This window comes from Protopterus annectens, chromosome 9.part0 (genome assembly GCF_019279795.1).
Source record: "Protopterus annectens isolate FY-2018-M chromosome 9.part0, PAN1.0, whole genome shotgun sequence".
In the NCBI taxonomy this organism is placed as follows: Eukaryota; Metazoa; Chordata; order Ceratodontiformes; family Protopteridae; genus Protopterus; species Protopterus annectens.
Genome location: NC_056743.1, coordinates 1,016,884,455 through 1,016,912,036, shown reverse-complemented (window position 1 = coordinate 1,016,912,036; position 27,582 = coordinate 1,016,884,455). Strand labels below are relative to the sequence as shown.

The following is a 27,582-nucleotide window of genomic DNA, read 5'->3' as shown; positions in this document are numbered from 1 at the left end:
CTTCCTGATGATCTAAGTGACCACTCACTAACTTAGATCATTAGACATAAAACAAACCTTACATTATCTACAACATACAAAACACTATGTTCTAAAAAACAATTTAACTCTGAACAGTTTCAGGCTGAACTTAGACAATGTAATTGGGCCCCACTTAAACATCTCCCACTTAATGAAGCAGTAGAATACTTTAATTCTACATTCCTATCTATCCTAGATCATCATTCCCCAAGTCGGACCATTAGAATTAAAGCTAAAACAGCCCCCTGGCTTACCAAGGATACTAAGCAAAAGATCATTCTCAGAAATAAATCTTGGGTAAAATGGCGGTCTACTAAAAATCAAACAGACCAACAAAAATTTAGAGAGCTTAGAAACAGCACAAAAAAAGCTATCCTGACAGATAAAAAGAACTATTACTTGCAATTACAACAATCCACCAAAAAAGAACCTAAAAAATTCTGGACTAGTATTAATAATCTTCTATCCCCAGGTCAGTCAATGACACCTAACCCTCAGGACTCTGACCCAGACAATCCTACAAAAACAGCCAACGACTTTAACTCTTTCTTCACCAACACTATCCAAACTCTTGCAAATCAACTATCTCCAGACACCACTAAACTACTCTCACCAACTTTAGATACTCTTCCTCCCCTTCACTTACAACCTGTGTCTACCTCCTTTATCTTATCCCTACTCCAAAAACTTAAACCCACCACCCCCTCTGCTGACAAGCTTCCTGCAGAATTCTTGCAAATAGGAGCCAAAGCCTCTGCCTATCCTATTTCTATCCTAATAAATAGATCTATAAAGGAAGGAATTTTCCCTTCCATATGGAAGATATCTCACATCATTCCCCTACATAAAGGGGGCAATTCTAATGGCTTTTCAAACTACCGTCCTATTGCACTTCTATCACCCATAGCTAAAATCATGGAAAAATGTATCCACAAACAACTAATTAACCACCTTCTCCACAACAACTTACTTGCAAACTGTCAACATGGATTTAGACCTTCCCACAGCACCACTACTGCATTACTTTCCTTTACCAACTCCATCAACCATAACCGCAACAACAATAATCTATCATCTTCTCTCTTCATAGACCTATCAAAAGCTTTTGACATGGTTAATCACAAACTTCTTCTGCATATACTACAATCTCTCGCACTTCATCCCTCTTCCTTAACATGGTTCACATCTTACCTAGAAAACTGTCAGCAAGCAGTATGTTGGAAAAATACACTCTCTAATCTCCTTCCTATCTCTTTAGGAGTACCTCAAGGGTCTATCCTGGGTCCCCTTCTATTTTCCATCTTTATTAATGACCTCCAATCAGCTATTCCTAATACTACCTGCATACAACATGCAGATGATTCCACTATAATCTGCACTGCTACCTCTCAAACTGAACTCCAGTCTCTTACCCAAAAAGCTTATAATACAGTTGAACACTGGTTCTCTGACCGTTGCCTACTCCTTAACCCCAAGAAAACCAAATTGTTACTGTTTTCACCTACCCGTAAATCTTCCCCTCTAAATTTCTCTATCACTGCCACTGATAACACTTTTATTTCTCCTGATTCTACTACAAAGCTACTAGGTATAACTATTGACAACAATCTTAACTTTGATTCACATATCAACAACACAATAAAAGCAGTTAACAAAAAGATTGGATCCCTTTATAGAATCAAACCCTTCCTTACACCTGAAGCTAGGACTACCTTAGCTAGATCTCACCTTATCTCTACCCTTCTATATGCTTCCCCTATTTACACTAATCTTTCTAAAAACAACCTTAACAAACTTGCTACATCTTACCATAATATTGCTCGATTTGCTACAGGATCCCCTTTTAGAACTCACCACTGTCAGAACCTAAAACAGCTAGGTTGGCTTGAACTTCCTAACAAGCTTATTTATCAACAGCTCTTAATATCTCATCAAATTCTATATCAACCATCCAAAACACCAATACTCACTAACCTCATTACTCCTTATAATAACCTGAAACACTTACGTTCTTCAAACAAACTGCTGATTAATATTACCAAGCCCAATAACTCTGCAGGTGACTGCCTCTTTTCAAACTCTATTGGAAAAATGTGGAACAAACTTCCTAACAAAATCTCATCCTTGTCCACTCTTCCACTATTTAAAAAACAACTGGAAATGCATCTTAATAAACACTGGCTTTGTTCTTGTATCAACCCTGATTGACCTTTCCTTCTTCCTTTCCACTACCATAATTTCCTCCTTCCCTTTTTCCTATATCCTGACTGTTCCCCTCTTTAATCTCATATACACTGAAGAAAAAAAAAAAAAAAAAAAAATTTTTTTTCTTTCACATTACATTGTCAATTTGTTACTCACGCTATCTATTATCATGTGTGTATTGCAAGTAATTACTTATTTGATTATTAATCTTATCTTGTAATTGCTTTTTCCTTTTATATGTGTTTTACATGTACTAATTCAATTTTGTATACAATCTACTAACTCAATTTTGTATATAATCTTTTCATCTTTGTTTTCATCCTTTTATCCTTCTATCCTTTTATGTTTATTGTTTAAACTTGTAATAACCATTGGAGCTTTTCTCCCCGGGCCTCCACTGAAAATGGACATACATCCAGCTGGACTAGCCCGGTCAACAAATGTAAAATAAAATAAATAAATAAAAATAAATAAAGGAGCCTCTAGAAAAAAAGAGTTTAACTGCAACAAGTTATCAGAAACAAACAACTCAACAGATGCTTAATAAAAGTGGACAATTTCCAGTTAATACCTCACACTCAGTGAAACTAGCTAGAAAAATACACAGTACACAAAGTGCTATAAATAACAAAGAAATAAAGTGGTGAGTTGGACATTGCAGAAAGTGCCATCAGAGATCAAAACTGAAGCTTTATTTGTAAAGCATATCCACAGGATTTCCTTGTACTGTCGTACATTGCTTAGATAAAATATTACACTTTATACCTAAGCAGTACCTTAAAAGAAATGCCCGTACTCTGTGAACCTGTCAAGTAAAAAAATACTTAAATGCTGAATTCTAGCCCTGTTTTCAGAGTCAGGACTGATTCCCATAAGTAATGCATTTTACCTGCACTAGAATAGAAAGTAATCTGAAAAGTATATGGTATTGCTTTCTTTTCATGAGGATGTTTTCTTTGTGGGAACAGGGTAGCAGTGAGTTAGATGATTAACCCTGCCAGGTGAACTGCTACTTACCCAAGCAGCGATAGTAAAACCTAAAAAATTACTGGTTCTTTCAAAAACAACCTTATAGGATGTCGTTGAAAAGCAAAACAACTGAAAAGCCATTTTTTATACACGCTGGTCATCCATCCAAGAATTTAATAAAGCTTGTTCAGTGTGATGTTTACACTACAACTTCCTGGTACAGCTTTTTAATTTTTATTCATTTGTTAAACTGGCTTTTTACTAAGATGGCCCTGAACGCTTAAATGATTTGCTCAGAATCATATTTTGCAAGTAAAGACTGTGGGAATTAAACCCACAGCTAAAGGATTAATTTTATTAACCAATCGTAATTGTGCTAAACTAATAGCAATGAACTTATATTCCTGTATATCTCAGTCCATCGTATGCTGTACAGTAATTTCAGCTAGTTGGTAGTTAGTTGTGGCCATTCTCACCAGTAAAGGTACTGCTTGTTCTCCTTTTGTTCAGAAGTACCACATCTGGTCACATTGAAGAGGTGAGGCCACTCATTTGAGGCTCCACAGTTTGTAAAACATGTCTTCCCTTTACATGGTCAAGGGCAAACTGTATGAGGTTCTATTTGATTGAGTTCAGCTTACCAGTGTTGAGCTCCAGATTGCTGCTTTCCATGGTAAATCAATACTGGTGCACTTTCCAGCTGTTCACTAATAGTGATTCATTTGTTTTAACAGATTTTCCAGTTCTTCATGCTGGTATGACTATGGAATTGATATATTTAAGTTGGGGAGGGGATATGGTTTACCCCCTCACCTCAGATAGTATGTACAGGGGCCTTGCTCTATAAAAAATGCTTATATACTTTTTTTATTGGGTTGAATTCCTGACTCATTGCACTGTGTGAGTTGGTCCCTTGTTGAAATGCAACACAAGTCATTGTGAAGCAGTGATCCATTTGCTACATAAAACTAAAGCATTATTTAGTTGTTTCCCTTTTGGTGGCATTTGTGTCCTCTTCAGCTCCATGCTTAAAATATGTTGGGTTTTCCTGAAATCTCATGATACTCTCCTTAGGGATTTGTCTGTTTGCCTCCCTTTTTGTATCACTTATGGCATTTTCAGCTTTTTCAGGAATGCAGTATAATGGGCTTGCATGAATTCATGATTCATGATTCTGCTTAAGGCTTTTGCCCAGGAAAAACTGCATAGCAATGTGTTTGTAGTCCTGCTTTCTTTTCATCACACTGAGGCCATAAACCAATTGAAGCACTAGCTTGTAGGCTTAATCAAATCATTGATATATCAAATTGCATAGCATTTTGCACTAGAGAGACGTTACCTTGTTGTCACAGCTCAGTACTTAGATCAGGCCAGTAAAGCAGGTACTTAACAATTCTGCCTGACAAAGTGCTTGAATTGAGGAGGATATGCTTTAGAGAAAGAAATGTTTATTCTTTCACAAAACAACTCTTTTAGTCATCGAAGCCAAAACAAAACGAGCAAATGTAAGATTGGAAGACAGCAAACAACATAAGTCAAATAGTCACTGATCTGATTAAAACCTGTACGGATTCTCTCTCTAGAAAAAATAAAAAATGCAATTCAGAGTGTTCTGTACTGTAAAGCAAATGGAAAGACTGACCTGTAGCAAAAGCCTGATAAAGAAAGTCATATTATGGGAACTCAGAGCAGATTGTGGGTGAAAGAACTTTTAGTTGACAATCTCCATTAAGCTTTTATGGAGTTAGAACAAATTATAAAATAAAACTAACCACTAGGAGTTATGCAGCGACAGTAGTACCACACACAAGATCAGGGTAAGGGAAAACATTTATTTTCCTTTCTTTTTTGTTAATCTGGTAAACCACTATGCACAGCTAACTCTCCTCAAAGATATACTTGGAACATTTTCTGTTTAAATGACTTCCTATAGTCAAGCGGTAGACAAATGGAAACTGACAAAATAAAATCCAGGACTATAAAATGAATTTCATTAGTAGATCATAACTTTAATCCTCTATACTAAACTGCAAGACCATTGTGGTCATATACCTGAATGGAGACTGTTGGTGAAGGGGACTTGTTCAGCTTTAATGCAAACATGCTGTGTTTCAGGCTACCATTTTTGTTTGTTACTGCTTCTCTGCGCTCTTGCTCACTTATGATGGACAGGATCCTTCATGACTCCTAATGAATCCTAAGCAGAAGTAATCCTTCCATACCTCTGGTTTACTTCCTTACTCTTCTATTCATGCATTGCATTGCCTAATCCTGATTTCCATATCCTTCACTTCTATATTACAGAATGTATTCTCCCCTTAACTATCTGAACTTCATGTTATGCTTTTTGTTGCTGCACTAATTTATCTAGAACATTCTCCAGTTTCAGACAATGTTTGTTGTCCTCGTCTTTATCCTCTCCCTCACCTGTTCTCCCAGAGTCATGCTATTCTCATTGTCTTACACAGTAAACGTTGAGCTGACCCACATGGGTGACTTGGCCACAAGTTCTTCCTGCAGATCCCAGCTCATCTGATGATTATTTATATTTTAGTCATTACCATAATGGCAGTATTGTAACTATATGACAGAGAATGCTTTTGAACATTTTTTTATTGTTTTATTTGGGGGTAGCACTTTCCACCTCTTCTGAGCTGATTGCATGGATGTGTGGAGGTAAAACCCTGAAGTAATAATCTAGAAATAAAAAGTGTGCAAATCATGTTAGTGCAAGTTCCATCAGTACAGAGAAGAAAATGTAAGGCTATCAGATGCCAATTAACTTCTTACATGTGATCTCTCTGTCTGTGTGACTTACTGGCCCAAAGCAAGCCAATTAACCCGACAACATGTAAAGATTGCACCTAAAAGAGGCACTAAATCCCAGGCGGTTTACCAGAGTAACAAATTAAAAAGAAAAAAAAAAAGAATATTCTGCTCAGAAAAAATGTATGCAGATTGCATCTAGGATGCCTGACTGTATATTAAAATTTTACAAACTTCCTTGTGTGAGTTATGTTCTTTTATATTTTTCTGCCCCAGGCCCCTACTGACATTAAGCTTCTCTCTTTCTTTTTTTTTGTCATTGAAGAGAACATTTGCACCATTATGCTGTATTCAGTCAAGGATTTTTTTATACTCTTTCTCATCCCTCAACTAGTGTGATATATGGTATGAGGTTTGCTATGCACACAGAATGGCAAGTTATTTATTTATATTTATATGTATGTATGGTGTGCAGTTTGCAGTCCACACAGTGTAGGAAGCTATTTATTTGTGCATGTGTGTGTTTATATTTTATTCATATGGTAAGTGGCCTGGTGCAAAGACCTTTTTCTATGACCACATACCCAACAAACATTAACAGTTATTAACAATGTGTAAAGACAGTGTATTAGCTTACAATACATACTGATACTACTGTATACTACATACAATACTGCAGCAAGCTTAAAATATTCATAATATGGATCTAAACAACATGTAGTTACATAGTTAAGATTTGCATCTTGCAGAATTAGTTCAGTGCCATTAGATTTATTGCAAATATCAAAGGACTGTATAAATATCAGCAGGCTGTGAGTTGCATGAATATGGAGTAGAGAAGTTGCTGTGTTTTGATTCAGTTTTTAAGTTATTAGCTAATGTCAGTATTATTGTAACATGCATATTCCTCTTGCTTCAGGTGTATTTTAATTTTTTTTAAGGTGGGGTTTTTGAGGTAAAGTGTTCAAACTGATGGAAAAGTTTGTAAAAAAAAGTTCTTGTTCCAGGTAAGAGATTTTAGGTGTTTGTGGAACAAGGGTTGGTCAGTTGTAGAGTGTCAGAAATATGTGGCTGGCTGACCTTTGGAAAATGTTTTTTTTATTGGGGCAATGGTTTAAGTTGATAATTTTGAAGGCAAGTAAACTAAGTAAGTGTGTGTTTCAGGCTGTTATAAGAAGTCAGGTTGTTTTGAGTAGTATACTAGACTTCTCTGGGTTGTCACTGCGGTGGTGGTGCTGTGGTAGCGCTGTCGCCTGACAGTAAGACGCTGTCCCGTTCGATTCTCAGCTAGAGCGTATTCTGTCTGGAGACATGCGTGAATGGGCGTAACTTCGTTGAAGGTTGTGCGTCAGGGCTGGCAACTCGGCACATAAAAATCTACTACCCATCATTAGCGGACCAGAGTTCCGCTGTGGCAACCCCTAACCAGGAAAAGCCGAAAGACACAACAACTAGACTTCTCTGGGTTGGGAAAATGTTATGAAGTGACAAATGTTGGTAGCTGTTTGTAGATTACTGATGTTTCAGGAAGGGCTCAGGGCTGCTACATGTAGGCAGTACATCAACAGAAGGCTTAGCATACCTAATGCAATAGCTCTTTAGGCTACTGTAGTTATCGAACTTGTAAACTTGTAGATCAGTTTTAGATGATGCAGCACCTTCCTTGTTATTAGCTTAGTGTGGAGCGGAATGTTAGGTTTTGGTCTAGAGCCAAACCTAAGTGTTTCTATTGATATATTTGGAGTAGATGAGCTCTCTTTATTGTCAGTGAGTGGAGCTAGATAATTTCTCTGAGCTACCAAAGAGTAAGGGGGGGGGGGTGACTTTTTGTAGTTAATTAACAGTTTCTCTGCCAGCTGTCAATTCTACAGTAACTAAAAATCTTTTTAGAATTGGCTTTGTAATGCTTTTAGATTGCTGTTATTCTGGAGGAGTATGTGGTCATCTGTGCAGAGTACTGTATAGGTTCATAGGTGTATCCTAGGCTAACGACTACTAGGGTCTTTATAAGCCTAACCATACATCCCAATTGAATGCCACACGCTTACTTCTGTCTATTAGAGACATAGGTGTTAGACCCAGGGTGTGTTTCCAGTGTCGCATCCACACATCCAGGTTTCTGTTAAGTATTGTTAGGAAAGAGCTCTGCCTAACATGATAACTATCTGGTCCAGAGAAGGGGAATTCTCTGACACACATACCTGGCCCTCCATTGTGTCCTGTTTATGTTGCAAGCAAAGTTTAAATCCCTAGATCAAATAATTCTGATGCTATTCCTTTTGTGAATATGCAAAAAGTCCATCAGAGAAGAATCCAAGGATGCCTTGTATACCAGGCATTGATCGCCTCTCAACTCAACAGTCTGTAGGAAACAGAGTACAGAGATAGGGCTTTGAGGTGACTTATACAGGATATGCTATTTATGCACTGTATTCTTTTTATGTGAGGAACCACTGTGCACATTAGAGTTATTGCATGTGCGTGGTCAGGTATATACTGAAAGGGGCATTGTACTCAACAATGGCCCTGATGAAGGCCACATAAAGTGGAATAATGACTTCCTTGGACCTAGATGCCATGCCCTTGCTTATAAGTTGAGCAACATAGAATGATTTCCTTACTACCTTACATGTTGGTTGAAATCCAGGTTACTGTCTACATATGTGGTCAGGTATATACTGAAAGGGGCATTGTACTCAACAATGGCCCTGATGAAGGCCACATAAAGTGGAATAATGACTTCCTTGGACCTAGATGCCATGCCCTTGCTTATAAGTTGAGCAACATAGAATGATTTCCTTACTACCTTACATGTTGGTTGAAATCCAGGTTACTGTCTACATATGTACCCAAATCCCTGACTACTGATTCTATTCTTAAGGGTGTGCTATCAATGGGGTAATTTCCTAGGGTGGCTGACTTCCCAAAGGGTACTGTTATCAATTTCTTGACAGTGAGTTTTTAGCAGTGGCTTTGGCATCAGTCATTTGTCTGCGTTAGTCCTTCTTGTAGGATGCTAGTGTCTTGGGGGGATTCTATGACTGTTCCTAATTTGCAATCATCTGCAAACTTCGTTAGCCAAAGGCCCTTGACATTGGCTTTGACTTCCAAGAAGTAGATGCCAAAAAGGAGTGAACCCAGCACAGAGGCCTGAGGAACTCCACTACCGACTGGCTTCTTTGTGGCAGTGATTTCCTCTATCCTAACTTCCTGGCCACTATCTGAGAGCCAGCTGGCTATCCAGTGTGTAATATATAGGTTTATGCCTATATGTGTGACTTTGTTTACAATGCCTGAATGGGGTATTGTATCAAATGCCTTAGCCAGTTCAAGGTAAGCAGTATGCACTGCTTTTCCCTCATCAATTGCCTTGGTGACCTTCTCAAAGAAGTCCACCAGGCTGAGTAGGCATGATCTGACCTTGATGAAACCAAACTTGGTTGGATCCAGAGTTTAAATATTTTCTGTGTCCTCATTAATCATTTCCATGATAATTCTTTCCATGGCTTTTTAGATCTAGTCATTACCAATATGAGTGACCGGTGTTCCACACCTGAAGTCAATGCCTCATTGGTCCGATCCGACCATAAGCTAATTACCGTAGATATCTACATCCTGCCTCCACCCCCCATTAAGGAAACCATAATAAAAAATTTCACCAAAGCCAACTTCATGCTTCTTAAGACAGAAGTGGTGAACTTCATGACACCCAAGCAGATGGACAATACAGTTATGACTACTGAATCCTACACAATTGGACTTTATAAGCACTTACATGAGTGCATGGATCGTGCTATCCCAAACAGAACCATGACGCTATCCTCCAAAAAAGGGAAGCCAATCTGGTGGTCCCATGCCATAAACAAACTGTACAACAGAAGGAAGAAACTCTTGCAAAAGAGAGTAACATCCCACGAGTGGAGGAGCTCACTGGTCAGCCTCAGTAAGAAGCTGCAATCCCTGATAAAATCCTCCAAAGCTAGTTACGAAAACAAAATTGCCACTGATTCTAAAGACAACCACAAAGCATTCTATAGGTATGTCAAGAATCTGAATGGCAACACTCAGATCTGCTCTGAGTTACAGCACAATGGCACTAAATATACAGACCCAACTGATATTGCCAACATCCTGACAGATAGGTTCAGTGCTAACTCCCCTCTCACCCCCTAAAGAGCCCATCTCTATACCAGAAGAATGCAAAGTTCCTGTAATCACGGCTGCACAGGTAAAAACCACACTCTCCAAAGCCAAGAACACAGCATCCATGGGACCAGACAACATCCCAGGCTGTGTTCTACATGAATTACAGAACGAACTGGCACCCCACCTAAGTACCATGTTCAGTCATAGCCTCACCTCAGGCTTTGTGCCTGCTGAATGGCGCACAGCAACGGTTATCCCACTCCACAAGGGGGGAGCCACCACGAACCCTGGGAACTACCTCCCCATTAGCCTGACGAGCCTGGTCTGCAAGGCCATGGAACGTATCATCATGGAACTTATAAACAAAGACATTGGTAATCTCCAAACTCTGGATCCCCCCCAGTTTGGGTTTGTAAAAGGCAGATCATGTCTCCTAAACCTGATAGACTTCTTTGAAGCAGTCACCAAAGCCGTAGACAAGGGTAAAGTGGTTAGATCTTGCCAAGGCTTTTGACACTACCCCCCACTCTGAAATTATAGATAAACTCACTAAACTAGGTATAAATCCCTATGTCACAAGATGGGTTGCCAACTGGCTCACTGACAGAACCCACACTGTGAAAGTAGCAGACTCCAAATCCGACTTCAGACCAGTAACAAGTGGAGTACCACAGGGTTCAGTCCTGGGTCCTCTCCTGTTTGGTATCTACTTCTCTGAAGTACAGGCTAACACAGAAGGTCTTTGGCTAACGAAGTTCGCAGATGACTGCAAACTAGGAGCCATAAGTGTGATAAGAAACCTTAGGACACAGGTGGCCAGTAGTCTCTCCTTTTATTATCTTATCGCCACAGTGGTCAGGAAATCCTTCTACGTGGCACACCTCATCACAAAAGGTTTCTCATCCAGAAAAAAAGAGGTCATTGTTCCCCTCTACTCATCACTCATTAGACCCATTATAGAGTACAATGCCCCTTTTGGTATGTACCTCACAAGACATCTACAACAACTGGAAAGGCCGCAAAAATACCTCACAAAGAGGATTACTGGCCTCAAACAGATGCCTTACGCAGACCGACTGAAAAAACTCCAGCTTTACTCCGTCGCATATCACCTACTCAGAGGCGATCTCTGCCTAACATACAAAGCTATGTGAAACTCAGAGCTGTTGGACATGCTCCACTTAAAGAAATACGAATCCCTTCGAGCTACACGCTCTAGGGATCTAAACCTTGTCACCACAATAAACAGAACATGCTGGATGGATAGATTCCTGTCCCAGAAGACTTCCCATACTCTGGAACGGACTACCTATCTATGTCAAACAGAGCTCCTCATTAGCACTCTTCAAAAAAAATCTTGATGATTGGATGGGTAATAGGAAATTCACCCGGGGATCACTTCTGTGGTTCTGCTTGACAGGGGCACAGGAAAATAATTTTCTTGGGTGGCGAAAGCCAGGGTACCTTTTTGGCTAGGCTTGTATAGGCCCTAGGACCAATAGCCTAGTACCTACCTATGAACCTAATCTGTCTAGTACACAGGAAACCAGTCTACATGGTCAACATACCAGTGGCACCAATAATTTAAAGAGCTCTACCAAGTATCTTATATCTCCATTTTTCAGAAGCAAAAAGAAATGACATTGCTTGGTAGAATTTTGCTGTACAGGTCTTTAAAGTCTACAGATTTTATGCTGTCTTTCTTATAATTTGCTTCTATTTTCCTATCATTTTAGTTTCTCTGTTTTTTAAATGTGATTCTGAGTAGTATCTCACATTCCTACTAAAAACGGGAAGAGCTATGTGCTATTTGTTATTCATATTTAATACTAATTAGATATCCATGTTTTGCTGGATCAACCTACTTTTAACAGGGCCTTTGTACCTATTTCCAGTGTCTGCGGTTTGAGAGGTATGCCCTGGAGACAGATTCCATTCCATCTTTTGAGCTCTACCAAACTTGCTGTCTACCTCTTTGCAGGCCTAACATGCTGCTGCTGCAGCTTCTTGGTAGTATTTTATATATGCTTATTGTACACACCCATGAAGATGCCTACAAGTTATTGCATTCAGCAAAATAACACATTCCTCAACCTGCACTTTAAGATGACTCCAAAGACTCACTGTAGAACTGTTGATTTTCTGATGGTCCAAAATGTACCACTACTGGCAGCTCTGCACCCTGAGAGTGACCATTATCTGTAAGTTATCATACCCATTTTGATTTTTTTGGTTCCTTATAGCAATGGATGTGCACTTACTCTAAATGGCCAGAAATCATCTGCATAGAGTCAACTACCTCAGATGAAAACTAAATCAATACTGCAAGCAATGTTCTCAAAAAAATGATTTCCTGAGCAAACTGCCGTTGATAATCCCTGGATTTTATAGTTACCTTGCAGAGTATACAAAGCCATGCAAGTGGTCTTACATGCAATGCAAAGAGCTCCTGATTCATAGGCAGCTCATTGCTCAGTAGCATGGCAATGCAGTACTGACCATAAGTGGTTCTGGAACTGCATGTAAACGTGGAAGTATGTGGGTATGGCCTTTGTAAAATATGACCTTGTGGTACATCACAGTTCACTAGTCTGTAAAGATATTTACACAGAGCAACAATTCATAGATGAATGTACTATGTATTGTCCTTGCAGATTAATGAACAAAATAAGTAGCTGTCCATGGCACTTTATCTCAGAAGAATGTAATTCCTTTACAAAACAAATGGATTAGCAGAATGATTTAGCCAATCATGCAAGAAAGCTATAAGTCATTAATGCAAACCTTTACAGCTCAAAACAGATAAATTCCATGTGGCTATTGGAATGCAGTTCACAGAGTCATGGTGAAATGTCATCAGCAGTGTTATTACTGAACTGAAATTTAAGATCAAGGTTAGACCTACTAAAGCCATTTGTTAGAAGAAGAGTGCATCACAAGTATTCTGAATTAGGGGATAACTGCACTGTCTCAGTGACTGAGTATTTGAAGCCTATTTATGTGAGACATGAATTAGAGACCTCTATGCAGGTTTTCTTTAGAATAGTAGGTGTTAGGACATGATTAAAAAAGTCAATAGATGGAAAACAGGTAAAATTTCATCCAAATCAGGACCCTTGATACACACTACTCATGTTGTATGCACTGTAGTCTGTGATCTCCCCCTACTAAGAATTGTAGATTTTCAGCACCACACCATAAGAATGATGAAGGATGAATAGTCACACACCTGTGTTGATGGATGACTCAGCATGTAATAAAACTAGCAGTGAACTGTACTACATTGATAAGCCTTGCAAAGACAGATGGCTGCAACAGAAATGCACAAGGGTTCCCAGATATATATTCACCATTAGAAAGTGAGTCACTCAATGGACCACTTACCTATAGAGCTTTAGAAATGCTACATCGAACGTTTGAGATTCCTGAGAGATTTACCTTACGTGCATGGAGGGCAAATTTTGAACATTTTCTTATAAGTTTTATTAAACACAATTACTATCCCTGGGAGAGTAATTAAAGTGGGAAGAGGTGTACCATCCAAATGTTATTGTGCATGTGCTTATGTGTGTGTGTACATCATGATGGTATCTCCCACTGTAATATTCAGATAAGTTTATAAAAATTCTTTATAATGCTCTCTGTTTTATTTCATATATGTTGTTTGCGTATATTTACCTTTATAAAGCACCTGCAGGGGAAAACATGCTGCATTCTGTTTCCTTCCTTCCCCCTAGAAAAGCAGCAATGCCCTTCAGCCACTCAGAACCTCCGCTCAGCTGGATGTCTGGCACCTTGTTTACAAACGGTGTTGGGTTTGATACAGTTGTATACGGGAGCTCTTTGCATGCACCAATGAGGTGGCAATGTGGAAGCCACTGTTATTTATATATATAGCTTTATGTTTTTTTTAACAATAGGTGTTTCCATTTATTCCTCTATCTTCCCATGCAAACATCTGTCTTAATTAATTTATTTAACTTTATGTTCCAAGGTGGGCACAGTAGGCAACAGATCTTCTTATTATTAGGTACAACCTGGAAGGATACAGTAAGGAGGGAATAAATACATATGTCTAGCAGATATTGTTTCTGTATCCATGTACATCAGTTAAATTCATCAGATCGTTCTTAATTTTTTGTCACCCATGGAGGTATCAGAGAAGTCTTTAGTTGTTTTAACATTCATAGGCAGATACAAGTCAGTACCTAAATGACCAAGTAATCTTCAGTTAAGACTAATACATAGAACAGGCTGGCCAATTAAAAAAAGTAAATCTTAAATTGGAGGCAAGTCCCTGCTACACTCCTCTGTCAGGCACTATGTCCCTTGCACCTCCTAACTATATGTCTCCCTATCACAAGTGAAGTGCTTGAAAGTGTGAATCACAGAAAGTTTTTTTTTTCTTTTTTTTTTTTTGCAGGGGGTGCACCCCATGTGGGAGCTTTGTCCTACAACCACTGCTTCTAAATATATTGCCTGCAATGTTGCTAATCTTCAAAGAAAGGGGCAAACAAGCTCATCATTTCTGTACTTACTGGGAGTAGCAGTTTGGGATTTGGGGTTAGTGCTGGCACCCAACTAATTACATCTAACTCTAGGGTTACTCACCCTTGGGATAAGTTATAATTTGTTCAGCAGTCAGACCATCTGGTCTATGAGTCTTGCCTTAATGGGCTATATTTACTTATTTGCTGAGAAAGTACATGTACCCTCTCCCCAGGTAATGCTTTCCCATATTCCTTTTTCCATCCATTGAATCAATTCTTTGTCATCATAGGTTTGCATTTTGTGTTGCATGTTGGTATCCTTTGCTTTAAGTTTACAAATGTCTAATGTCTTCTAATACTTAGACATCATACCTGTCAACTTGTTATAGCAAGAAATCTGGACAAAGCCACAAATAATGAGGGGACAAAGTCCCAAAAATAGGTACACTTTTTAAATATTGCTCTTACAAACTTAGAAAGTAGATAGAACAACAGGTTTTGCATTAGCATGAATTTTCTGAAGAGTATGATGCCTGAAACTCAAATGACTGTCATTATGTTTGACTTCAACACTCAGTGATTTGCCAGTAAACCAGAATTTTATGAGAAACGGACCAAAAATATGAGGCAAAAATCTGGACATTCTGAGAAAATCTGTACACTTGAGAGGTATGTTAGACATTTCATTTAATTAGCATGCTCAGTGGATTTAAATTCCAACATTTTATTTACTCATATATTCACTCTGTCTTATGCCATTGAGTATATGCTGAGTGCTTTTAGTCTCTGCTCACATGGCAAGACTGAGTCTTATATTGCTGGTTAATCTTTTTTGAATTTGTTTCATCCTAGTTGCATGTTTTTTTTTCTTTTCCTTATAGAGGGAATCGCACTATAAAGCTAAACTATTATTCTGATCTTGCAAGGTTATTGAAAAATCATTAGCACACTTGGAAGGCAGTGGCACTGGGGCAAGATGAAAAATAACTTGAATGCAAGAAAACAAAACAAAAAAACAGCAATTAGGTTAGTATAAATGACAGTGTGGAGTAATAAAACCACACAACAATCAACATACATATACTGTTTCTCAATTAGCTAAAGTCTGAAGAAGATTTGGCTTGTTAGTACAGGGCAGACAGCTGAAAAACTCATCAGTCATCATATGCTGGATCCATTTTCAGCGTGCAAAATAGATCAGAGACATGAAAGGGAGTTCTGTCAGCCTTGTGGATGAAATCTGATCCGAAGTTCAGATGAACTGTGAATAGGTAGTAGGAGTCAGTTCCATAGCCTACGGTGCCATGGTGCAACTGTCCTCTAACTGGCCAAGAGCCAAGTCATCCTAATAATATACCCTTCATCTTTCTAAAGTTGGTATTTCTGAAACACAGGCTGGACCTAGGTTACACACTCTTTTTTTTTGCATCCAGTCTGAGCCAGAGAGTTCTGTGGTTCCTGCATACAAGAAGGTGAGCAGAATGAATGTTTTATTTACTACAATTGTGTGAACAGCAGTGTGAGGATTGCCTTTTCTTTGATGGAATGCTATATGATTATTATCCTGGGATGGGCACCTACCCTGCATCACCCAGGATCAGTTAAGATCCCTGGCATAGGATGTTACTGGCTACCATACTTCAATTCTTCTTAGGCAGATTAAAATCTGGATAAGCCTCCAAACCCTAATTTCCATTTCTTTCCTGTACCTTCTAGTAACTGTGATGTCACCTTTATTTTTATTTATCAACCTCACAATCCTGACGATCATCTTCCTTCCTGTTTTGGATTAGAACTGAATTCCAAGCGTGCTTCCCCCTCCTGCTGGAATTCAAGTCAAGTACAGAAACGTTTTGCTTATTGCTACTGCAGTACCAATAGTGAATCTCCCCCAAAAAGAAAGAAAAAATAAGTTTGCAGAGGGAGCAAGCTACCTTGCACTCTGCATTCCACAGCTCTAAATGTATAAACAGTGAGATCACTCAGCCTCAGGGGTAAAATAATATTTTCTCAACTCCAAAGTTCAGCAAACTTGAAGTTATTATTACGGCAATATTCAGTGTTAGTCATCTTGAAGATTAGGTTGCCATATTCAAACACACAATGAAAGCTATTAGTGCACTAATTAAATACTCTTCCATTAATTTGTAACCCTTATGGATGTTAACTATTATATCACTTTCTTACACATACTGTATAAAGTGTATTACTCAGAGTTTAACACAAAATCGAGAGGTCTTAGTCCTGTAAGTGCAGTGATTCTGACCTTCACTTCCTGTAAAAGGGCATGCGTGTTAGCCATGAAGTAGGTTGTTACTGAGATTACTCACGAATCTGACTCTGTTTCCATGCACTGTATTTTCACAGTATTCCAGCCGTTCTGTATGCACACTATTGCATCAGCTACTGCTCCATCCTCTCTCCTCTCATACTCCTGCTAGAGTGAGAGGTTGCACCACCAAGCCTGTAGTCTTTGTTTGTGCCTCCAGTGGTTTCTATATTTCATGGCTATGCACTCTGACCTGAGACCGTCTGCACATACTTAACCTTCACATAGCAGACGCACAGTAATTCTACTGACTATATATTAGTCAACTGCATATATTCTCATGTTACAGTAAAAGCACTTCCACCTACCGTGCTCCCTTGTACATGTGAACTGCTTATTCCTGTCAAGCCCCAAATGTCTGACAGTTAGTACCGAATGTTAAGGCTATGAGCTGTAGTTCCTGTTATACAGGGTTTGAGTCCCTCAGTCCTCATTTGCCTACTATGTGGCCTTGAACATGTCACTTAACCAGACATTGCTCCTGGATTACCTCTGAAAAGGGTCTGTGCATCCAGTGGGCCTACATGTTAATAAATGGATATTATTATATATGAACCCATCTCCCACCCCATACCATAGTACACGTGAATCCTGTGCCAGTACAACTGACAGTTCTTCCTTCAGCAACCTCTTGTATAGAAGTGAAGGGATGATATTAGTTCTCCTTTGGGACTTGAACCTATGACCTCCAGCACACCATATCGGTGTCACTGATGCTGGACCAAATAGAGCCTCTTGACAGAGATTTGTTGCATTTTGTTAAGAGCCTTATCCTTTCTGCTAGATAAACCATCTCCCCTTGACCCAGTCCTCACTAAATGCACTTACTCCATTTTTGAAGCATACAAAACATATCCCCTTGCACCATTCTCCAGTGTATGTGCACTACTTCCCTAACCCTTTCCTTATTTCATTCCCTAGTACATCTGAACCCTTTACTGTGTCTTAACCCCTATGACCTCCAATCTTCTTTCCCTGCTTAAGTCCTTAGTACATTAAGACCTCTTAGGCCTTCTCTAACCTCATGTATATTTGAATTCAATCTTATAGCCATTATTTTCAATTCACTGGAAGGTTTTTCCTCTCTTTACTTCCAAAATATTCAGACCCTCTCCTCTTATCTGTTTTCCTCCATTGTAATTTAATTAATTTGCCTCAGCCGGTTCTCAGTGCACCCACAACCATTCACATGTCCTTTTTTACAGGGCAGCTGAACCCATACACATGTCCCATTCTGCAGTACATTTGAACCATTTCCCCTGACTCAGTCTCCACTATATTATTTTCCTTGCCCTCTCTCTTCTATGTTTGAACATTGTATCCTGCTTTAGACCACAGCACAAGTAAACTGTTTTGTCTGCCCCAGACCACAGTAACTGTCAATGATGTACCAATTATCAGTCCCTGTTATAGCTGTCAGTGAAGCTGATGTTTCCCCTGCTGCAGCCATAGTTTGTGAAAACATATGAAAAAAGACATAAGATCTGTCAAATCCATCCCAATGCTGCAGCTAGCTTTTGTACAACTGCCTCTTCTTAATAAAGTCCCCATCCTGTCCTACTATTGTCCTAAGGAGTTTTGAATTCCTTGTTACTGTACCACTGCTTTAGACAATGCAATCTAGTACCATACCACCCTCTCCATTAGGTAACATTTCTTTAGAGTTATCTTGAGCTTCCCATTTTCCTGCCACGTGTCTTCCATATAATTTGTACCTCTCAACCTCTTAACACAGAAAATCTGGACAAATCCTGTCATAATTGGGGGGGGGGGGCAAAGGCCCAAAATAGGGACAAATTTTAAATATTGCTCTTATAAACTTAATGTAAAACTCAAAAATCCCACCAGCAGACAAACCGCACTAGTAGCCAAAAATCAAAACTAAGTGCAGACAGAAGCACCAGTGTGGAAACACAGCAGTCACAATTCAAAATATCCACAGGTAAGATAGCCAGCAAACAGCAGGCAGCAGGTGAAATAAATCCAAGTATGGAGACACAGCAGTCACAATTTAAAATATCCAAAGGTAAAGTAGGCAGCAAACAACAGGCAGAAGGTAAATAAATCCAAGTTTAATGCATATACAAACAGGTAAGTGCTTATGCTATGGAATCATAACTTCTTCAGAACCTAGTGAAACAACATCTTTACTAAACATTACATTACTAAACATTTATATAACATTGTCATAATACACAGACCAATCAAAAGCTAAAACCAATAAACAATTAAATAGTTAAAGCTAAACTCACTAAAAAAGTGAACCCAGTAAAAAGGAAATAGACAATACTTTTTTCTTTTCCTTCTAGCTTTTAAAACAGGTTTCAAAGGTACAAATTCATTTAAACCTAACCACATATGAGAACATAGTTTGGCTATCCATCTTGCTTCACATCTTTCTGTTTAATTTTCAATGTTACCCAACTTACCATTCTCATATATAACATCTAACACAGTAAGAGAAAACTTATGTGCATTACCTTGCATCTGAACATGTTTAGCTAAGGCACTGACAGTGTTACCTTTATTTATACAATATATATGGTCCCTAATACATTCACGAAACCGATAATTGATTTTGCCAACACAAAATGAGGTGCATTGCTCACAGTTGGCTAAATAGACAACATTCATAGTGTCACAGTTACCCATATTTCTTCCCTGTCTGTGGATGAACAAACTCATTACCTTCTCTAACATACCAACAAAAATTACAAGTATCACACTGTTTGGTATACCCGCTCCCTGTTGTCCATAACCCGATTTATCCGGATAACACAACAACCTCTTTAAATTCGTCTGTAGTAAAACGTAGGAGATGTACCAACTAATGCTTCAACAGAGGAATCAGAGGTTAAAATATGCCAATTCTTTTTAATGACATCAGTGACCTTATTTATGTCACTGGAAAAAGTCATAGGGACTCTTAAAACATTGTCCCTTCTAACTTGTCTGTGTGGGTCCTGGGTGGGGGTTGTAAAATTGGGTCTCCTAACACCCTTCCTAAGCTGGCGGGGACCACACATAACCTTAGCTATCTCAGTCCCCTTATACCCCCTAGCTTCAAAATCTTCCTTCAGGGTGACGATAAATTCCTCAAAATCCTGGTCTTTAACATGTAACCTAGAGGCCCTTAACATTTGTCCCTTCACCACATTTTCAAACACATGGTTAGGATGCATACTACTACAATGGGCAAAACTTGGTTTGTAACAATCCTTCTTATAAAGGCTTATAACAAGTCTATTACTGCCAAACTCCCTCTTCACCATAACATCCGAATAGGGTAACTCAGTATGGGACTTAGTGGCAGTGAAACGCAAAACGTCTGTAGTGGAATGAAGGTAGCAAATAAATTCATCTAATTTCACTATGGTGCCAGCCCAAATCATAAAAAGGTCTTCCACAAACTGTCTGTAAAATTTTATTTGATAACCCCACCATCTTGAACTCACTAGAAACTTGCATTCCCATATGATTATAACAACACTGGCGTAGTTATTGGCACAGTGTGTGCCCATAGTTATGCCATACCTCTGATGGTAATATCTCTTGTAGAATGTGAAAATGTTATTCTCTAAAACCGTCTGAGAGAGAAATACAATGAAATCAATCTGCCTAGCACCCAAATCGCTTCTCATTTCAATAAAATCCTTAACCATTAAAATACCCTGCTGGTTAGGTATCATTGTGAACAGTGATATAACATCAAGTGTTACCAAAAGATTGCTAGATGGAAACATCATCTTTGGAAAACTCATACAAATCAAAAAGAAATTGCTATCTTTTAACACAAAGACATGTGTTAAACATTGGCCTCAACTTTTTCTCTAGATAAATGGACATAGGTGCAGTGAGCCACCCCTCTCCCCAGCAACTACAGGTCTAAACGGAGGGTGGCTCATATTCTTAGGAATCTTGGGTAAACCCTGAAATAATGGAACAAGAGGTAAAGCAACTTTTAGATACCTGTATAAATCATCAGGAATAGCTTCTTCTAACTTGACATTATGGAGCAAACTATGAACACTACTAATAAAACCATGTAACTCAACCTTAGAAATACATCTATAAGTTTCACTATCGGATAACATGGCATTTACGCTACTATAATAAAATTCACAGTTCATAACAACCACCATGCCCCTCTTGTCAGCAGATTTTATCACAATACTTCGTTCATTCATGAGAGAGTAAAACATGCCACTCTTCTGGTGACAAATTAACAAACCTGCGTCCAGTTTTACCTTTCTATAACACATTATAAATATCAGATTTACACATTCTCAAAAACACTTCTAAAGCAGAATTATTGACAGGAACAAATGTACTAGGTTTACGAAATAAAACATTCTTGTCAGTATCAGTCTTTCCGAACTGTAACTTCAACATAATGTTTCATGCAAACAGTTTCAAATCAAAAATAACATTCACCCCATCACAACCTGGTGATGGAATGAAAGATAAACCTTTACTCAAAATGGGCATTTCTGCCTCAGACAGTACCTTCTTAGATATATTGTGTATCAATGTTCGTCTCTCATCAGCCACATTCTCTTGAAAACTGTTGTTCTCCTCAAAACGTTCCTACTCTGATCACCTCTTTGGTTCCCAGACGGATGGCTATGCTGGGGTCTCTAGCTATGCCCTTAAATATGCTCTGGTTGTTGGTTCTGCACTCCTTGCAATCATTATTACCATGCAGTTCCTCCAAGTGTCAATCATCAGCGCCTTGTTTCCATGAGACACAAAGTGGGGGGGGGGGGGTTGGGATTTTTATTTCCCTGTATTTATGCTCCCCATGTGCCACTCTAGCTATATTATGTGTAGTGAGGTTGTCTCCTTGTTATGTACACAAATTTCTTTTTATTATTTCTTTTTGTTTCACTGCTGATGTGTTGCTCCTCACTCTTCCTGGGATGTCTGCTTGCTGCCAGATATCTCTGAGTGTTCCTTTATCAGTTACTTCATTCACATCATCTGCTCTGAACTAAATGTTTTTCCCCAGCCTTCCCTAGCTACATTGCCATCTGAAATCTATACCTGCTGCTTGCTTTTAACATCGTGTGACCTTGGTCTACAATTAACATTTCTCCCTGTTCTGGCTTTTCAGTGCAGCAGTAAAACTTCTGCCTGTGATGCTGATGACTTAGGTTTAGGAATGGACTCTAGAATCAGAGGGTTAGTAAAGAGAAGAAAAAAACAATCATTGGAGATGACAATGGTCTGAGTGTCTGAGTCATACTGCCCTACAGCTGAGGCCAAGGCTGTAACAGAGTCAGCAGATCTTCAGTGAAGAAGCATCTGTCAAAATGCTAAGGACATGCATATGCAAGCTTGCCTCATGGATGTCATTGTGTCTTTTAACACCAGATGAGAAAGAGGAGGAGGCACACTAAACAATCCTTTTAGCAAAGTGGCCAGTGGCCACATGACCCACTGCCATTCTGTAAAGCCAAGCCTCACTGAACCTTCACCAGTCAAATACATTTATAGATGCCACCAGGCAGGCAGGCTTCACAGGAGAGGGACCTGCCCAGTGATGGGTTATGTCAAGCAAGTCTAGGGGCTTGCCTTACAAGAAGCTGACAGAGAAGAAGACTGGAGGGTGGTTTTGATAGTCTAAGATGCTATGACTGAAGGAGAGGTTAACTACACAAGGTAAAGCTGTGGATAAGCACAGGAAATAATAAAGTAAGATTTGTGAGTAGAAACAGTTTATCAGCTAAACATTTACAAATATGTAAAATATGAATTATTTGAAATATTCCCGGAAGTCGTGCTTATCTTCCACATTCAACAAAAAAAGAGGCACATACGCCTTTAGGCATATTTGATCCATTTTCCTGATGATAACATTAGTATTTTACTAGTAAAGCGATATATTCTAGAAATATATCCTAGAAACTAAATCTAATTCACATACTTCCATCTCAGCTCTGCAGTCCTTTTCCATTTGCTTGCTTACCATCTTGTTGGACTACTGTCTCCTTCTGACAGCCATTTTGGATGTTAGCAGTGCAGTTAACGATGAACTGTGGTAAGGAGCAGTCGTCATTAAGTAGGAACTCTTCGCAGTGATAGCACTGGATTTGCAACAGTAGGCCTGCATGTAATAGACAAGTAAATTACTATAAAAAGGATTACCCAGCAGTCAGCAAATATTCTCCTTGCCAATCTAGTGCCAAAAATGTAAGCTTCATAATTCCATAATTTAGGAAAAAACACCAGCCCACAAAAAAGTAATGAAATGTTATACCTCACAATAGAAAGTGAAAAAAATAGAATATGAAATCTTGAGCAAGCCTTAGCATTGTCAATATGATCTATTTTATTAACAGCTTAATTAAAAAGCTTATTTAGGCACATTTTTAGTGTCTTAGAACAAAGATTATTAATACACAATAAATAAAATATAATTAGTTTTGCTGCCTTTTCTTTTTTTTGTAGTTACTTAGTTGTTATTTGTGTACTAGTCCACAAGAGGGTGCTAAGCTAATTCTGAATTTTAAAGACAACATCCTGAATCAGAACTTCATAGCATCTCACAAGTTACTGCAGCTGCCCTTATCACACTTAATAGTATTACTCCATTCAATGTGTTGAAGAGTGGCATTGCAGAGATAAAAAAAAGCGTAGTTGTGAATTTTATTTTTTAAGACAAACAAACCTTGTAATAATTCTCCTTTTTTAATTTTGTCAGTAAGGGAAGGTAGTATGAGTCCATACCTCTCCATCTCCTCGAGCAAGAATGCTGGACAAAGCAAACAAAAAAATAAGTGGGGACAAAGGCCCAAAAATGTTAAATATTCCTATTGCAAACATAGAAAGATGATAGAATAACAGAATTTGCATTAGCATGCACTTTCTGAAGAACATGAAGTCTGAAACGTTAATGTCTGTCCATTATTTAGTGACTTCAGTCTTCAATAATTAGCCAGAAAACCAAAATTTTATGAGTAAGAGACGAAAAATACGAGGCAAAAATCTGGACATTCTGTGAAAATCTAGACAGTTGAGAGGTATGATGACAGTAATCTACCTAGTAATGTAATACTTGAAGTAATAGCTTTGAGATTAAATCCGTAAAGCAGGACATGAACATATGCAATTCAGCATCCCTGTTAGTGCTGGCCCTCACTATGAGAACACTCAGGATTTGTCATATAGGGCCTCTACCCTGCTTATATTTCAGAGATAGCTCATAATCAAAATAGGGCAGAAAAATAAAGATACGATACCCTGAAGTAGAAAAAAGGTGAAGTTTAAGACTGTGCTACCATCTGTCCACTCAGACACACCTCCACCCTTCCAAGGCTGCATTTTCAGACCTATTTATTCAGTCATTCTCCAAAACCCACCTTTTCCTATTCAGGATTGCAGGGGGAGCAGGAGAATATACCAGCATTCACTAAGTGTAAGTTGGAGAACCATTCCTGGATAGGACACCAGTCCATTGCAGGATGCACATACACACACTTTTTCACTAATTCACCTACTGGTATGTCTTTTGGATAAAACTGAAGGACTCCAGCAAAAAAAAACAAAAAACAAAACAAAGTACAGGATACTGAATATAGGGAAATAGAGGGAAATATTCTGACTCTTCACATGAGAAACACCAAATGCGAACGGAACCAGAGAACCAAGCATACTTCTCAACTGTCCAGATTTTTGCAGAATGCCCAGATTTTTGCTTAATATTTTTGGTCTGTTCATCATAAAATGTGTGGTTTTCTGGCATGTCATTGAGTACTGAAGTAATTAAAAAATAACAGACATTTGAGTTTCAGACTTAATATCCTTCAGAAAAATGCATGCTAAAGAAAAAACATTTATCCAAGCAACTTTCTTAGTTTGTAAGAGTGATATTTAAAATGTATCCCTATTTTTGGGCTTTTGACCTAACATTATTTTTGAGTTTGTCCAGATTTTTCATGCTAAGAAGTTGAGAGTTATGGAACCCAGCATTGTGAGACAGTAACACTAACTTCTGCACCACTGCTTTACCCGTGCTTAGGTACAAATAATTACAAATACTTGCAGTTTATTTCGGATGAACAGTGTGAAAAATATATAGTTTATACAATATAATGTTGGAAGTGCAATATAACCAGGTTATTAATGCTATTGCAATTCTGGCTGTCTGGATGATGATATGGCTGGCAAGAACCTACTATTATTACCTACATTCAAATAGTGATATAAATTATTTTAATGTTTTTTTTTACTGTACATAACAATGTTCAGAATGTTGTTGCTCCATTTATATCCCTGTCATCTGCAAAATGTCACCAACACTACCACACATGCAGCCTGTACAAATACACATCGCCCATACTGTCATATGTTTGGACATCAACATAATCAAAGCACTAAAATATTTATGGCTGTTTCCAAATAGTATAATTAATTATTGCCATTTAATAAAAACAATATAGTAATGAAATACTGATAGTTTAGTTTGCAGAGATGGCCTCAGCTCTTGTTATGTATAAGCTACGCTAATCGTGTGAGCATCGTATGCACTTTTTTATGTTAGTCAACTTAATAACACATCAGTCCCCATCTTCGGTTCTTTGTTTAGTCTACTGTTGCTAGGGTGTTTTCCTTCCCTTCTTAGGGCTGTCACTCAGTGGTAATTGTAGGCAAGGTACAAATGCAGTGTGGTAGACTAGGCCTTTTTGGGGTGTCATAGAAAGGGGAGCAGAGCTCTACTTCCCCTTATAAATAAAGGTGGCATCTGCTTTGGGTTAGCAAATGACAAAATGTATTATAGCTTTCAGTTTTTATTTAAAATTCTTCTTCTTCTTCCTGTGAGAGACAGGTGTCATTAGGTGCTTGGTCTTTTTCTACCCAGACAGCTTTATTATGAACCACAAAGATCAGTTAAAGCAATCAGTGGACCAGGTAGCAGCACTAACTGAAATATAAAGAAGTTTTCTTATGCAACCCCTGTCACGCATGTGGACCCTAGGGGGAATCAGATGCTGCACAAAATCCTGTCTGTGATAGATCACCACAGGTAGCTGTGCTAAACTTGAACTTTGGGGAAGTTCTCTGCATGCTTTAAGATAATTAAGTAAGCAGAATTAGAGAATGGAAGTGGTGTCATTTTAAAATTTCTGGTTGAACTGACTTAAAGATTATCTTCCAAAGAGCAAAATGGGGTGCGGCATCCATATTCCATTTCTGCCTTATGTAAACAGTCATGGGCGTGCAGTGGCTGATTGGGTGTTACTTTCATATAAAACAATGATTTTTTGTGAAAATAAGACTTTTGCAACAGTTTGGTGACTTGCTTCATGCTTATGCCCTTCCAGACTTGCGGCTGTGAAGACCATAACGTGTTGATGTCATTCAGGTTATAAGAAGACTTCTGTTCTCAGCTTCCCCCTTTGCTGGTATTTTCAGAAGTGTGATATTTGTAATGCAGCTTCTTAGCTTCTCAGAGACATACCTATTCTAAATGCAGAGGTAACCTAGAGATCTTACTATCTGCTTGGGAATAAGGATCTCTCTGGGAGCTTGTTTTATGTGGGAGGGGGTTTGCTCACACTGCACATAGGACTTTGCTCACACGCTAAAATACACAGTAAAGGAACGCAAACCTACGGTCACAGAATGAGCACTCTGACAATAGTAATATTTAATGAATAATGAAATTGTTTGTTAATTTTTTTGTTTGAGTGCATATATTATAACTGCCTAGTATCTCTCTTCTTCACAATTCTGCCCACTTCTGTTGGCTTACTTCCAACTACAACTGTCCACAGAATCATGTCATCACGGTGCTAGATGGGATGACATTGTAGCCTGAATGTATATATATGAGCTGTATGCAGTATATATACGCTAAAATACATTTGTTAATGTTTTAATTTAAATTACTAAATGAAATTTTTTGTTGCTTTTTACAATTAATTCTAAAACTGGCCAGCAGCGGCCAAGCCTTCCGTCTTCAGCTTTGTCAGGTAAGTCAGTGCTTTAAAGATCTTGATCTTTAATGTAGCCACATTCTTCCTATAAGCAGTTTTCTCCATGGACTGCTTGTGAGCCAATCACAGCTTATACTTAAAATCAATCTTGACCAATCAGCATTCAGAATTTATTGCTGGGGGCAGTGCTCTGCATGCATTCAAATAATAAAGTAAGAAATAGCCATCTTCATTGGTATAGGAGGATAAGGCCCTGACTATTACCCAGGTTACTGGAGTTTGATTAGTGGATCAGGCATCTGTTAAGCTGGTATGGGAAAGGAAAGGAAAGAAAAGGCTTAGCCTACCCCCCCCCCCTTAGAGGGAGGGGGGCACATACTTGTGAACATTCTCTGCTGATAGAGTCCCTAGTAGTGATTGGGATCACACATGGGTTCTTATTTAAAAGGTGTGGAGGTTTCAACTGATCATGTTACACAGTGGTGCAGAGTGCAGTACAATGACCCATTGCACACCTAGGACACAAGTGAGCGTGTGCAGACATCAATGCTCAAAAACAAAGAAAGAAAATGGCTGCATTGGTGATGACTCTGTCAGTCAGTTCTCAAGCCAATAAAAGGAAAACTAATGGGTTAACTGGCAATAGGGCGCTGATAACTGCCAGTCAGTAAGACTAAAAAGAATATAAAAAAAAGGTAAACAGAACTGCAAAATTAAA

The 27,582-nt window shown here is 38.6% G+C and overlaps 1 protein-coding gene across 1 annotated transcript in view; it reads right to left on the bottom strand.

Moving 5' to 3' along the window:
• LOC122811754 (ly6/PLAUR domain-containing protein 1-like) overlaps nucleotides 1–27,582 on the bottom strand; it is a 187,603-nt gene that overhangs the window by 38,294 nt on the left and 121,727 nt on the right. Inside the window, exon 2 of the mRNA XM_044083807.1 lies at nucleotides 22,895–23,032. Within this exon, the coding sequence (XP_043939742.1) occupies nucleotides 22,895–23,032 (138 nt within the window). The remainder of the gene's footprint in view (nucleotides 1–22,894; nucleotides 23,033–27,582) is intronic.